A 15,147-nucleotide genomic window follows, 5' to 3' on the forward strand; every position below is an offset into this window, starting at 1 on the left:
ACTGCTGACAGATCAGTCCAAGATGCTGCCATGGCCTCAAGTCTGCCTTGAACTCATCTAGACACTGATTCACAGAACTGAGTGGATACCAGAGGTGTATAGCTCTTGGGCCTACAGGTCAAGCTAAGCACTCAGTGCATACTTGGAGAGACTTGGATCTACTCAGGAAACCAGGCAGTGGTCGTTAGTGGTTGGCACCAATTTCTGTTCTGGTCTTGCTATGTGGCCCAGGCAAGTATTGAACTCTATTGAAGTATTGAACTTTTTGTTTGTTTTTTTGAGGTAGGGTTTCACTCTAGTCCAGGCTGACCTGGAATTCACTAGGGAGTATCAGGGTGGCCTCAAACTCATGGCAATCCTCCTACCTCTGCCTCCTGAGTGCTGGGGTTAAAGGCATATGCCACCACACCCAGCATGAACTCTATTTTTGAGGGAATGGGTACATCAGGAGCCTCTTGCCACTGCAAATGGACTCCAGATGTATGCAACACTTCGTACATCTGGCTTTACACAGATTGAGGAAATGAACCCAGGCCATCAGGTTTTGCAAGCAAACACCTTTAACTGCTAAGCCATCTCCCCAGCCCTAGTATTGAACTCTTAATCCTCCTGCCTCAGCCTCCTCAGGACTAGAATTACAAAAGTTGTCCATCTTCTAAAGTTCTTCAGGGCTCAAGAGGCTGGAGCTTAGTTTCTACAAAGGAGCTCCTGGGCTTCAGAGGCCACAGGATGCTATGGCTTCTACCCAGGTTGAGCCTGAGGATTCTTCCCATTCAAAACAGCTCTTCTGCAATTCTTCTGACACTCAGACAAGCTATCTGGGAAGGGCAATCAGTATGCTGAATTCCATGCAGCCAATGCTGTCACCCTCCAGGACAGGAAGCTTCTGAAAGTGCTGCAGCCCAAATAACCAGGCTCACTTGTATGTTCTGCCCTTGCCCCAGCAGCCTGTGCTGCCCTCAGGGAAGCCTCTGACTACTGAAGATTCCCAATCTAGGGAAGCAATAGGAAGAGGAAACATCAGGATTTCTGGTGCTTGTTGGCACCCATATCCACAGATGGGCCAGGCCCTCCTAACATGTATGGGTGTCATGCCCTGGCTCCATACTGAAGAAAGACCAACATCATTCAGATGTGTAGGGTGAGTGTCTCCTGACCTGGTCATGCTGCCCAAGCCAGGGCTATAGTTCAATTCTGGGAAAGGCACTAATTTCTAAGCCCCTGCAATCCATGGTATAGTCCCTGCCTCCTGCAACCTCGCAGATGCAGCCTTCTTAGGTCATGGAGGAGGGTCCAGCCCAGGGGTCTGCAGAGTAGAAGTGTAAACAGGCAAAAGGAAATAGTACAACCTAGGACTGCCCGGAGAGCCACAGGCAGATGCCCAAGATCTGCTTGGATCCTTGTGACTGGCCAATCATCAGGAGACACATCAGAAGCAGATGGTCACCAGTGGCCATTCCAGGCCATCAGCTCTGACTTCCAGGGCCATCAGCCTCGCTGTCACTGCTCTGAGACTTCTCAGAGGGGCTCTCCAGGTGGTGCAGGTCCAGGAAGCTAGTGATAAGCCTGGCAATGGCTTCCACATCACTGAAAGTACAAGATAGAAGGTCACCTCAACAAAAGGCAAAATCCCACAAAAGCTACAAAGGTCTCACACTATCTCATCCTCAACCATCTACCTACAGGAGCCCCAAGGTCCCAAATGGACCCACTTATTTCTAGCCCTGGCCTCAGGACTAGAAAAATCAGATGGATCTCAGACCCATCTGATTTTTTCCTTATGGGTGGCCGTAGCCAAGCTGCCCATAGCCAGCCTGCCCCTAAGCATGCATATCCTTCCCACAGCCCCATATCATGTCTATAAACACCTGACTTCCTCTGCTGCTCTAAGACACTGAGTCAGCCCCGTCATTCTGTGAGTGGGACCCCACCACTCTTACCTGCGGTGGCCCATGACTGCACTCTGGGTGAGTGGGTGGGAGAAGCCTGTTGCAAACCGGAGCACTACCATGTAGCCCTTCCCAAAGTACCGGACTTTCTCCTCCTCCACGTTCACATCTTGGATGTCATTCAACAGGACCACCACTAGAGGGGTGTGCAGGTCAGCAGCCACTCCCCTCCCCATGTCCCATCTCCCCTGTGCAGCAGGGCAGGTTACTTGAGGGCCACTAGCTCTGCTTGGAGTCACAGTGGTATTGGTGGCAAAAGCATTCACTATTACATATCCTGGACCCCACAGCACCTTCAGGATAAGTAAGACATGCTCAGGGGACTCCTGTCACATCTGCAGGTCTGGGACAGAAGCTGGCTGTCCTGAGCAGTCCCACAGCAGGGATCTATCCACTAGGCCTTAGCTGCCATCTTCATGCTGTGCTTTTTTGCTCATTTTTACCTAAAAGCTAGACCTGCCACTTCTCCCTCGGCTGCTCAGGGAACCCACCTCTGGTGCTGGACAGCAAGTCCTACCTCTCTAAGAGCCACCAGAAGCTTAAACACATCCCTGCCCCACTGAGCCTTCCACTTCTCCCCACTGCTACACATGGTACTGTCCTTGTGGCTGGGCATCTGTGGTACTGGTTCTCAGCAAACAGCCAATGGAGAAGCTCGGCCAGTGTAGTACTAACACCCAAACTTTTAAGCAAACCTGGTTTTCAATCTGTGTCACCTTTAGGACTGTGCAGTGCTATGGTGTCACATGGTTAAGAACTGCAGCCTCTGGGCCTAATACCCCATGTTAAAAAACCTACCAAGGGGCTTCTGCATGTATATAAGGTTGCTTGCACATTTGTAGTGGACAATGGCTGGGCTAGATGCACAGGGCGGAGCATCAGTGAGAACCTTCTGCTAACCACAGCCAAACCAACTCCCAGGCTCACAAATTCAAGGGGGTACAGGAGGCAGGCTGCTTTCACCCATTCAGCTTCTCAATCACCTAACAGGAATCAGGTGTATAACCTGGGCTTGGGACAAGTCAGGTGGTTCCTGGAAACCAAGATGGCTCCCTAAAGAGCTAAGCATGCTGACGCTGGAATCAGCTCCCACCACCTCCACCCCACCAGAGTGGAGCTAAGGAGTTCCCATCTTCTCTGACAGGCTACCACCTCCACCCCACCAGAGTGGAGCTAAGAAGTTCCCATCTTCTCTGACAGGCTATGTCCTAATGAACAAAGGAGACCCTGGACCTCACCTTGCAGGTCAGGACATGCCTGTGGGACCTCTACTTCCTAAACAGGTGGACTTGGGCCCAAACCATCCAGGCTTTTGAGTACTGTGTCTTACCCTGACTCCCACACCTCACCTTGGTCATGGCCTGCTCTGAGAAGAGTCAGCAGCTTCCTGTAGAGGCTGAATGTCTTCAAAACGACTTTACCGGTACTCTTGTTGAAGATGGCTTCCTGTAAACCGATTTGCACTGACCACACAATAGACCTCGAGGGAGAGGGTCAGGTGCACTGTGGCATCATTTCTACCCATGCACGAGAGGTCACTCAGAACTTCTCAATGGTAACCCAAACCTCCAGGGCTGTTCTCCAGAGCCCAGCTTCTGTGTCTGACCCACTGGACTCCTGCTGGGTGTGGAGCCAGTGCAATCTCTTCTTTGTATCAGAACAGAAAGACAGGTCTGGGGATGAAGCTTAATGGTAGAGTATCTGCCTAACATGCAAGAGGTCCTAGGTTCAAGAGACAGTACTAGGAAAATAAATAAACTAGTACAGGGTTGCAATGAGGCAGTCAGGCAAAAAGCTGAGATCACAAGTCAGAGCAGGTAGCTGCAAGCACTAGGGGCAGGGGAAGGAGTTTGCCCAGGGAGACAGTTGGACTTGTTCCCTGAGCTGCAGCAACCCCAGCAATAAAGAATTTTGGTGAGCTGGTTGTAGTGGCTTATGCTTGCAATCACAGCAATGGGAAGGCTGAGGTAAGACGTCATCGAATTTGAGGTCAACCTAGGCTACGTAGTTCCAGACTTGCATGCCAAAAAAAGTTATGAGGAGCTCTTAGTTTAGGGATGTTTAAAGCAAAGACGAGGTTCTGAACCCAGCTAAACAGAAGCCTCCGTACTGGAATAAATGCTTAAAATCACCTTACCTCCCAGTCCTCCAAGTTCTGCACAGCCACAAATAGACAGCCTGTGACATAGAAGAGCTTCCAGCCCAGACTATCTGCAAGCAGACAGATCACCAGTACATAAGTGACAAAGTCCATGGTAACATGCCAATAGGAGGTCTCACCCAGACAAGTCTCCCCAGGCTCAGGTCAGAGGACAGGAATGGCATTTAGGGGCCAAGATGACTGGCCACACAGGCTCTGAGTCCACATGGGAGGCAGGAAGATCTCAAGCTTGTCACAGAGAAAGGGCAGAAAGCATGAAGCAGAAGAACCTCCTTCCAAGATTACTTCATGAGATGATTTTAAATGGAAGATGTGGGCCAGTGTCACCTCCCACACTAGGCACAGAGACAGAGGCCTCCCCAAAAGCTACACACTGACTCTCACAGTAAGGTTTTCCTTTCTAAATACCTGAAGAAGTTAAGGGGGGCCATGTACTTTACCTCCACTATAGTAGGCAGCAGCCAGGCCAGTGGACAAGATTCCTGTGGGGAGAGAAGGAGTGCTTTGCTATCAAGCCAGTGGGAATCCCATCTCCGCCCAAGGGCTACAGCCTCCAGCCAGCTGGCCTGCCCAAAGGCACGATGGCAGAGCTCTGGGGCACAGGGGGTAGAAACACTGTGTGTAGTGTGGGAGACACCAAAGAAGTTTTATCAAAAAATGTGCATGGCAGCCGGGCGTGGTAGCGCACTCCTTTAATCCCAGCACTCAGGAGGCAGAGGTAGTAGGATCGCTGTGGGTTCAAGGCTACCCTGAGACTCCACAGTGAGTTCCAGGGCAGCCTGGGCTAGTGTGAATCCCTACCTCGAAAAACCAAAAAAAAAAAAAAAAAAGTGCATTGCTGGGTGTGGTGGCACACACCTTTAATCCCAACACCTGGGAGGCAGAAGTAGAAGGATCATCATGAGTTCGAGACCACCCTGAGGCTACATAGTTAATTCCAGGTCAGCCTGGACCAGAGTGAACCCTACCTTGTAAAACCAAAAAAAAAAAAAAAAAGTGGTTTGGAGCCCAGCTTGGTGGCACACACCTTTAAACCCAGCTCAGGAGACAGAGGTAGAAGGATCTTAGTGAGTTTAAGACCACCCTGAGACTACATAGTGAAATCCAGGTCAGTCTGGGCTACAGCGAGACCCTACTTCAAAAATCCCACCCCCCCCCCAAAAAAAAAAGAAAATAAAATTTTATAAAAGTGGTTTGGGGCTTCAGAAAAGGCTTAATGGTTAAGGTGCTTACCGGCAAAGCCAAAAGTCTCAGGTTTGATTCCCCATGAAGCCAAATGCACAAGGTGGCCCATAAGTCTGGAGTTTGTTTACAGTGCCTGGAGGCCCTGGCATGTCCATTCTGTATCTGCCTCTCTCAAATGAATGTGGTTTGGCCTAGCATGATGATACACACCTTTAATCTCAGCTGAGGTAGAACTGCCATCAGTTAGAGGCTACCCTGAGACTACATAGTGAACTCCAGGTAAGCCTGGGCTAGGGGGAGAACCTACCTTGAAAAACCAAAAACAAAGTGGTTAGTCAGAGCTGGGGAGATGGCTCAGTAGTTAAAGGTTCAATTCCCCTGTACCCACATAAAACCAGATGGCTGGGCGTGGTGGTGCATGCCTTTAATTCCAGCACTTGGGAGGCAGAGGTAGGAGGATCATCATGAGTTCGAGGCCATCTAGAGACCTGGACCAGAGTGGGACCCTACCTCGGGGATTATGGGGTGGGGCGGGGGGGGGCTAGGATGCACTGGTAAGAGGCCCTGGTGTGTCACTGACACTTTCTCTACTAGAAAATAAATTTTTAAAAATTTAAGGGGCTGGAGAGATGGCTTAGTTCTCTCTCAAAAATAAATAATTTAGCTGGGCATGATGATGCACACCTTTAATCCCAGCACTTGGGAGGCCAAGGTAGAAGGATCACTGTGAGTTTGAGGCTACCCTGAAACTTCATAGTGAATTCCAGGTCAGCCTAGGCTAGAGTGAGACCCTACCTCGAGAAACAAAACAAAAAAAAATTTTTTTAATTTTTTAAAATGGGGTTTGTCTTTTAATGATATTCACCAGACACTACTGGAGTGGACTGAGAAATGCACACAAAGAACCCTGATGTGGATAGTACCAAGACAGCATGTGATGAGCCATGAAAACAACACTCTATGCACAGAATTACAACACAACACAAAGCATAACACACAAGGCCATGTGCATGTATGTCAGAAAGGTGGGCCAGAGACATAGCTGCTAAAGTCACAGCCAGCGCCTCACATCAGATTGTGTCCTATCCCAACACAAGTGCAGCTGTCCTGAAGATTCAGGACCCTTTTGATGGACAGTAACAGAGGTCAGGAGGCTAAGTGGACTTATGAAGGGAATTGTGACAGGGAAGAGGAAAAATAAGAACCTATAATCACCCATCACAAAGGAAACTACAGTGGCCTCAGAAAAGAAAAAAGAAAAAAAGGTACATCTATCTCAGTGTTACCTTGCCCTGTGCTTCATGAGGAAAAGGAACACTGACGGTTAATGAAACGCATGCCTTAATCTAAGGTCTTGCACTGCAAGAAACATTTGACAGGAAATAAAACAGTTGCCTCGTTTCCTGTGAGGAAAAAAAAAGTTTCTTTTGTTTTCATCCTTTTTTAGATATCGTTTTGGGGAAATGTGGAAACCCTTACCCACAAGCAGGGACCAGGAGCGGATGCCCGGAGCCCTCTTCAGATGTAGGCAGGAGCTGGTGCGTGCCTCTACCTGCATGTACATCCCTGGACCACGGGCGTCACTGCACAGCAGAGGAGACTGCGGACGACAAAGATGAAACAGGAGGTCCCTCGCCAGACCAGACAGGAAGCCAGGCACAAAGAACCAGAGCCCCCATTTCTCTTGCACTCACACCTGAGCCTAGGCATTGGGGCCCCACAGCTCAGCGCGAGCACTGTTGTTGGCGTGTCTCTGACCTGCGACCCTCGTCTTGATAGGTATCTTTAGTATTGAAGTGGTTCATTATGGCCCAGCAGCCCTCAAGCTGCGGCACCCGACCAGACTTTCAGAACCTCCTCTTTCCACCAAGAAAGGGAACTAATAACTCCCTCGTTACTGAGTCTCCACCGCGACCAATGGTCAACTCTGCTCCTTGCCAGTTGCTGACACCAAGACCCCGCCAGCAGGGCCCCAAAACATCGGAGTGAATGGACCACCAGAAGGTCCGGCACACTGAAACCACAAGCCCTAGTTTTGGGTGGCACCTCCGATACCCGGTGCAGTCAAGCTTCAGACACTAAATCTACATTAGCACACGGTTCGCCACCCACCCGCCTCCAAGACCAACAAGTTCCACAAACGCCCCGCCCTCGTGCGTACACGCACCCGGTGTGGACACGCACGTGCACACGAAACACCGCCTGGTTTGCTCGGCTCCGCTCTCAATGGGACGCGCGTCCAAGGCCAAACGAGGCCGGATAAGGAGGGTCCCTTCCCGGGCAACAACCAGCTCCCAGAAGGACCTGGCTGAGGCTGCACACCTGCTCAGACCCCCGAGAGACTAGAAACGCAGTGCGCTTGCGCACGCGAGCGGGGAGGAGCCAGTTAGAGCCCGGAAGACCGCCCGGGCGCGCACCTGCGCGAACCCATGGGTCTCGGCCGTTAGGGCTTCCGGGAGTGGAGGCGGGGCCTGGCGGACATCCGGGAGGCCGCGGTCGGGCGCAAACTTCCTGGGTGAGAAGGTTGATGCAGTGGTTACGTACTTGGCGGGTGTGGCGACCCTACTGTTTCCACGTTCGCGGGGCAGACGAGGATTCATCCTTTCTATTTATACATTGGCGGGTTTGAGGGCTCGCTGACTAGCCCGGTGTATGTGGCTTCCGCTGATATCCCCATTGGCGGGGTACAGCCTGGAAGGTGGGAACAGTGGGTCTGGCACTTGAACTTAACTTCTAGGAGGTAGAGGGATGCATTCCTCTCTGGTGTGCTGCTGGTGCAGCGTGTGGACGCGGCTATAGCCGCCCTCTGCCGGGTGGATCCCAGACTCAGCATGTAGATATTAATCAGACAAGCAGCCTCCAAGGATAAGGGAAACGAGAATGACTGAAATCCAACAAAACACAAACCGAACCGGGTGTGGTGGCGCATGCCTTTAATGCCAGCACTCCGGGAGGCAGGGGGAGGAGGATAGCCGGGAGTTCGAGGCCACCCTGAGACTACATAGTGAGTTCCAGGTCAGCCTGGGCTAGAATGAGACCCTACCTTGAATAACCAAAAGAACAAAACTAACTAACGGAGTATGGTGGCATGTGGCTTTAGTCCAGCACTGGGGAGATAGGAGGATTGCCGTAAGTTCGAGGCCAGCTTAAGGCTACAGAGTGAATTCCAAGTCAGCCTGGGTCTCACTGTAACTCAGGCTGACCTGGAACTCAACTCTATATATAGTTCCAACGTGGGCTCGAATTCACAGAGATCCTCCTACTTCAGCCTTCAGAGTGCTGGAAATATGCCTTAAGGGTTAAGGCGCTTGCCTGCAAAGCCAAAGGACCCAGGTTTGATTCCCCAGTACCCACGTAAAAGAGATGCACAAGGGGGTGCATGCGCCTGGACTTCATTTGCAGTGGTTAGAGGCCCTGGTGTGCCCATTTTGTCTGTCTCTCTCTCTCTCTCTGCTTGCAAATAAATTAATTAAATTTAAAAAAAAATGGCTGGAGAGATAGCTTAGGGTTTAAGGTGCTTGCCTGCAAACCCTAATGACCTTGGTTCAATTCCTCAGTAGCCACATAAAGCCAAATGTAGTGGTGCATGCATCTGGAGTTTGCAGCAGCTGGAGGATCAGGCGAACCCATTTTCCCCCTTTCCCTCTCTCTCTCTCCTCTTTTCTCTCTGCTTGCAAATAAATAAAAATAAATATTTAAAAAGAACAAGGGGCTTACAAAGCCAAAGGACCCAGGTTCAATTCCCTGATACCCACATAAAGCCAGATGCATAAGGTGGTTCATTTGCAGTGGCCAGAGGCCTTGGCATGCCCATTCTCTCTGCCTCTCTAATAAATACATATTTAAAAAAAAAAATTAGGGCCAAGTGTGGTGGTGCACACCTTTAAGCCCAGCACTAAAGAGGCAGAGGTAAGAGGATCACAGTTAAATTCGAGTCCACCCTGAGACTACATAGAGAATTCCAGATCAGCTTGGGCTAGAGCTAGATAGACCTTTTGTTTTAGGGCTGGAGAAATGGCTTAGCAGTTAAGATCCTTACATGTGAAGCCTAAGGACCTAGGTTCGATTCCCCAGTATCCACGTAAACCAGATACACAAGGTAGCGCACCTATCTGGAGTTCTTTTGCAGTGGCCGGAAGCCCTACTGTGCCCTTCTCTCATATCTAGCTGCTCCCCCCCACCAAAAAAAAAAAAAAAAGCCGGCATGGTGGCGCGCACATTTAATCCCAGCACTTGGGAGGCAGAGGTAGGAGGATTGCCATTAGTTCGAGGCCATCCTGAGACTACATAGTGAATTCCAGGTCAGCCTAAGAGTGAGGCCCTACCTCGAAAAACTAAAAAATAATATAATATAAATAAATGGGATTAAAGACGTCCATCACCACACCGGCTGTTTCTTAGCTTTGGAAAGCAAGTTTGGAAATCTATCCCCTTGAAGCAGTCACCTCCAGCCTTCCCCTCAAGCACAGGGCAGCCGGACAACGCGGCGCGTGCGCACTTCTGCTCATCCGGCCTACGTGACAGACTTCTGCGTGGTCATGGCGGAGACAGGGCGGCGCTAATGGCTCCTTCAAAAAGTCGCAGGGGAGGCGAGCGTTCCATGCCGACCTGACCGAGTGGGCTGTCAGAGCTGGGAGCCCTGGAAGTGCCACAGTTCGGTCTCCTCCGCGAGGTCTGCGCCCTTGTAAGCCCAGCAAGCCCGCGGCAAGCCAACGGGAAAGCCAGGCCCGAGAAGTAGAGGCTCCGAACTGGGGAGAAGCCATACCCCCACTCTCTGATTGGCTCCAGGACTGGGCCCGCCCCTTTCAGTCGGAAGATCGCAAAGCTCTTACTGGTCCTGGGGTGTGTGCGCATTCTCACTGGTTGTCCTCAGGCGTTGGGTGGGGCCACGCCCGAACGAAGACAACAAAGGCCGGCGGGCGGCAGTCTGTCAGCGGTGCTCGCGTCTGCGGACTCTGCCGATCCCAGGTGCCCGGTTCTCGCTCCAGACGCGCTCCAGATGAAGTGTGAGCACTGTACGCGGAAGGTCGGTTGTGGCCGGCGGGAGCGAGTTGGGCTGGGGCCCTGTCGGCCGGGTGCGGATCCTGGGCTGTTGGACCTGTGTCTGCCTCTGGCAGTCTTCTGCCAGCAGAGGACCCGTGGCCAACAGGCTGTTGGGCGCTGCGGACGAGCGCACAGCGAGACTCACGGCGGAAGCCGATCACCTGGGGCCACTGCTTGGGCTTGCTCCCGGCACCTGTGCTGGCCTCTGCTAGAGATTGATGGGATGATGCATTGGGCACAGAGTTCTTACTCGTTTCATAAAGTCGCATGCTTTACAGATACAGTGAAAACAAGAGGTCAGGGAAGCCAGGGTAGGCTCTGCTGTCCACCTTGGTGAGCGCTGTAATTGTAGCCGGCTACACTTCCTTCCACATTGTGGCAGTGCGTGTGTAGAGATGTGTTAGATTGCTTTTGTTTGTTTTGTTTTGTTTTGTTGAGGTAGGATCTCGCTCTATCCCAGGCTGACCTGGAATTCACTATGTAGTCTCAGGGTGGCCTCGAACTCACAGCGATCCTCCTACTTCTGCCTCCCGAATGCTGGGATTAAAGGCATGCACTGGGCTCCAGATGTGATCTTTGATCATTCTCTTTCATAGCTGCCTTTATGCCCGTATCTGGGTAAATTATATTCATTAGGGCCACATTGCTTTCTGGTTTTAATTCCTGTGTGTGTGGTGTGTAACTTTAAGTATGGGTTTTTATTTTTTTTAGAAAAGATTTCTAGAAGTAAGGTTAGTATAATTTTTGTAACAGAGAATAATACATGTTCCTGGCTAGATGTGGTGGAACATACCTCTCAACACTTGGCAAGACTGAGGTAAGAGGGTCATGAATTCAGGAACATATTGCAGCTTGCTAAGACTCTGTCTCAAAACAAAAATGCCTGGCACAATGGTGGTGTATGTCTTTAATCCTAGCACTCTTGAGGCTGAGGCAGGAAGATTGCTTTGAGTTTGAGGCCAGTCAGGGGCTATGGAGTTGAGTTCCAGGTCAGCCTAGAGTGATAGAGTGAGACCCTACGTCGGAAAAAAAAAATTCCCCCCTAACAATGCTGCTTCTCCGTCTTTTCTTTCCTTCCTTCTTTCTTTCTTTCTTTCTTTCTTTCTTTTTTTAGGAATGTAGTAAAAAAACAAAAACTGATGACCAAGAGAATGTGTCAGTTGATGTGCCAAGCCCCATCCAGAAGAATGGAGAGGCAAGTAGACTTTTTCATTTCTGTGACAGCCAAAATGAGTTGAATGGCAACTGCTGTTTTTTTCCATCCAGTTCATTGTTCAAAGAAATGATGTGAAGCAAAGGGTTAAGGTCTGTGTACAGGACAGTCCACCAGTCTTCCCAAACACATCAGGTGAAACACTGAATTAGGAATAGCTAGATAATGAAATCACCATTCTGTAGCATGTGGCAATAGCTATTGGTAAGATAACTCAAATTGCATGATTCTTTAAAGTTTGCTGTGTAAATGGCTGTTGCTCCGATTCAGTACTTGTTTTAGCTAGGGTTATGGTTTGTGTTTGTTACATACTCTGAGCTAGGCTTTATACTTGCTGTTTCAATTCATGTTCTGAATAGGCTTTTCAAAAAGGTTGTATCCCAGATTCAGAGGATGTAAGGGAGGAGGTTAAGGTCACTCTTCCCTTACATAATGCTGAAACCAGAGCTGGCGAGATGGCTCAGCATTTAAGTATGCTTCCTGCACAGTCGAGGGGGCCTGAGACCACCCAAGTTTGACCACTCCCTCCACCCAAGTTAACAGTTAAATGTGGCCATGCATGTCTGTAACCCCAGTCCAATGGGAGCAGAGAATGGAGAATCACTGGGCTCCAGACAAATTGGAGGTTGAAGGGTCATTGAGAGACTCCTTCTCAAGGAAAAACAGGTGGGTTGTTAATGGTAGGGGACAACTGACATTCTCCTCTGGACTCCCGTGGTGTGTACAGAAGGCACCACATCTGCACACACATGTGCATATACCACACATACTACAGGCAAATACAAGCACAAAAAAAAAGAAAATGCTAAAACTGGACATGGCTGTAATCCCAACAAAGATGGTTTAGCAGTTAAAGTGCTTGTCTGCAAAGCCTAAGGTCCCAGGTTCAAATCACCAGTACCCATGTAAGCCAGATGCACAAGGTGGCACATGCATCTGGAGTTCGTTTGCAGTGGCTAGAGGCCCTGGCATGCCCATTCTCATTCTTTCTCTCAAATTACCAAAAGGGGGGCTGGAAAAATGGCTTAGCAGTTAAGACGCCTGCCTGCGAAGCCTAAGAGCCTCGCTTCAATTTTCCAGGTAGATGCACATAGTGGTGCATGCGTCTGGAGTTTGTTTGCAGTGGCTAGAGGCCCTGGCACACCCATTCTCACTATCTCCTCCCTCCTGTCTCTAATGAATAAAGAAAGAAAGAAAGAAAAATAAATCTTAAAAAAAAATAAAACAGAGCCAGTTGTGGTGGCTCACACCTTTAATCCCAGCACTCAGGAGGCAGAGGGAGGAGGATTGCCATGAGTCCTAGGCTACCCTGAGACTACATAGTGTATTCCAGGTCAGCCTGGGCTAGAGTGAGACCTACCTCAAGAAAACAATGACAGTGGGCTGGAGAGATGGTTTAGTGGTTAAGTGCTTGCCTGTGAAGCCTAAGAACCCCTGTTCGAGACTCGGTTTCCCAGGACCCACGTTAGCCAGATGCACAAGGGGGCACAGCGTTTGGAGTTCGTTTGCAGTGGCTGGAAGCCCTGGCGCATCCATATCTCTCTCTGCTGTTCTCAAGTAAATAAATAAATAACAACAACAACAAAACAGTTAAGGGCAGAGCATGTAGGTCACTGATAGAATGTGTACCCAAAATTCTGTGCTTAGTCACTAGCAGCACATACGCATGTGCGCAACTGATTTTTGTAAGTGGAGAATTACTGGTGGGGGAGTAGCAGGTGACAGGTTTTTCTCTTTGGTTTAATAGTTCTCATGTGTTGTTTCACCTGATGGGCACTATTGTGGTTCCGCTGTGTGCCAGTGCTATGCTTTGGAGACTAAATCTTGATGAGTAGCAGGGCATGAGACCAGTGCTTGTACTTGGGCCACCAGGCAGAGAGACAGCAGCACCTGGAACCGTGGGACAGTTGGGGCCAGTGCCTGCCCTATGTAGCTTGGACAGAAGCCTAGCCCCAGCTTGGGAAATAGATGGTCAATAACTTGAGGACTGTCTGGGCTACTTAAGAGAAACACAGTCTCCAAAAAAACAAAAACACAACCATTTTTAGGCCTTGTTCCTTATCAGTGGTGTTGGGTAACTGCCTTCTGGGGATCTGGTGAGTGTGAGATAAGCTTATCACAACTTAAGCAGGCATTCTGACAGCAGAGCAATGGACATTCTTTTAGGCTGATGCCTGGGAGATCTTGGTGAACTAGCTTCTGATAGTAAGGATTCAAGGTGGGACATTGGGATGGTGCTGACACACACAAGGCTTGTGAGCATATGAACAGTGACTAAGAAGGGGCAGTGCAGTCTCCTAGGGCAATGGGAAAACCTCCAGTGTGTGTTTAATGTAGGTTACAAAGCAAAGCTGGAAAAGAATCGATGGAAGCCACTTAGGAGGCAGCTTCTGTAGGGTCTGACTAGCCAGTCAAACTAGTAGAGAAGATGCAGGGAAAGCTTGGGTATCAGGTGGTATCTGCAGTTGGAAGTGACAGGTCTTGGAGACTTCTCTGGGAATGTTGAGGCTGATGTGCTAGATAAAAGGCAGAGGGTTTCTACAGAGTCTGTGGCAAGTAGGAGTCAGGAAAAAGCAGGGAAGGTGAGGGGTGGGAAGGAAAACGGCCTGGACCCTGAAACCTGCAGGAAGATTGTTGTTACCAGGGCAGTTATGGGCACCTGATGGGTTTGTCTGCAGGAGTGATACAGGTAGAATTTTCAGTTGAACTCCACAGGATCTCATAGGACTGAGTCAGATCCAAGTGAACAGACTGCACAGAGGCTATAGCCTAAGCCGCTCTTGTTAAGAGTGTGCCATGGAAGGAAGGACACAGAGCTATCTCCTGTTAAGCCATTTTTTAAAATATTTGTTTACAATCAGAGAAGACAGAATGAGAAAGAGCAGGGCCTCTTGCCACTGCAAATAAACCAATACTTCACCATTTTGTGCAGCTAGCTTGACGTGGGTAACGGGGAATTGAAACTGAGCCATCTGGCTTTGCAAGCAAACCCCTTTAACCACTGATCCATCTCTCCAGCCCCAAGCCCTGTTCTTATTTGTGCTTTGACAGTGCTAGGGGTTGAAGCCAGGACCTTGCACATGTCACGCAAGTATTCTACCACTGAGTTACATCTCATGAACCTCTTTTTTTTTTTTTTTTTTTTGGTTTTTCGAGGTAGGGTTTCACTCTAGCCCAGCTACACAAACCATATTTTACCTTTTTTGTTTGATTTTTTGAGGTAGGTCTCACTCTAGCTCAGGCTGACCTGGAATTCACTATGTAGTCTCAGGGTGGCCTCAGACTCACAGTGATCCTCCTACCTCTGCCTCCCAAGTGCTGGGATCAAAGGTGTGTGTCACCACACCCAGCGCCCCCTTTTTTAAATTACAGTAAATTTATTAAAAATATGGAATATGGGGCTGGAGAGATGACTTAGCAGCTAAGGCATTTGCCTACAAAACCAAAGGACTTTGGTTCAATTCCCCAATACCCACATAAGCTAGATGCACAAGGTGGTGCATGCATCTGGAGTTTGTTGGCAATGGCTAGAAGCCCTGGCACACCCATTTTCTCTTCTCTCTCTGTCTCTCTCTCTCTTTCTCTCTCTGCCTCTT

At 49.6% G+C, this 15,147-nt stretch overlaps 2 protein-coding genes across 7 annotated transcripts in view; one reads left to right on the forward strand and one right to left on the reverse strand.

Annotated features, from left to right (window-relative positions):
- Positions 1-504: 504 nt before the first annotated feature.
- LOC101597484 (cytochrome b-245 chaperone 1) lies at positions 505-10,062 on the reverse strand. 5 transcript variants are annotated; one of them, XM_045158183.1, is made up of 7 exons: positions 9,741-10,051; positions 6,775-6,895; positions 4,551-4,592; positions 4,087-4,160; positions 3,299-3,395; positions 1,941-2,085; positions 505-1,587 (listed from the first exon to the last, which is right to left on the reverse strand). In XM_045158183.1, exons 1-7 carry the CDS (start codon positions 9,801-9,803, stop codon positions 1,467-1,469), a joined length of 663 nt encoding a protein of 220 aa, XP_045014118.1. In that variant the 5' UTR covers positions 9,804-10,051; the 3' UTR covers positions 505-1,466. The 5 variants fall into 5 exon arrangements, with proteins under 5 accessions (XP_045014118.1, XP_045014121.1, XP_045014120.1 ...); XM_045158186.1 differs by having other exon boundaries at positions 9,794-9,849; XM_045158185.1 differs by lacking the exon at positions 9,741-10,051 and adding an exon at positions 7,480-7,733.
- Positions 9,826-15,147, forward strand: part of Narf (nuclear prelamin A recognition factor) — a 29,720-nt gene continuing 24,398 nt past the window's right edge. Inside the window, exons 1-2 of one of the 2 annotated variants that reach the window (XM_004655033.2) lie at positions 9,826-10,321; positions 11,453-11,533. In XM_004655033.2, the coding sequence (XP_004655090.2) occupies positions 10,295-10,321; positions 11,453-11,533 (108 nt within the window). In that variant the 5' untranslated portion in view covers positions 9,826-10,294. The remainder of the gene's footprint in view (positions 10,322-11,452; positions 11,534-15,147) is intronic. The other variant, XM_045158182.1, reaches the window with a different exon arrangement.

The sequence above is a fragment of the Jaculus jaculus genome, chromosome 9 (assembly GCF_020740685.1).
Source record: "Jaculus jaculus isolate mJacJac1 chromosome 9, mJacJac1.mat.Y.cur, whole genome shotgun sequence".
Lineage (NCBI taxonomy): Eukaryota > Metazoa > Chordata > Mammalia > Rodentia > Dipodidae > Jaculus > Jaculus jaculus.

Coding starts and splice junctions, on each gene's coding strand:
- LOC101597484 (XM_045158184.1), bottom strand. CDS start 10,058: ATGGCTTCTCCCCAGTTCGGAGCCTCTACTTCTCGGGCCTGGCTTTCC. Junction 4,593..6,774: donor CTCCTGGTCCCTGCTTGTGG/GTAAGGGTTTCC, acceptor CTCTCCCCACAG/GAATCTTGTCCACTGGCCTG. Junction 1,588..3,298: donor CAGAGCAGGCCATGACCAAG/GTGAGGTGTGGG, acceptor TTGTACTTTCAG/TGATGTGGAAGCCATTGCCA.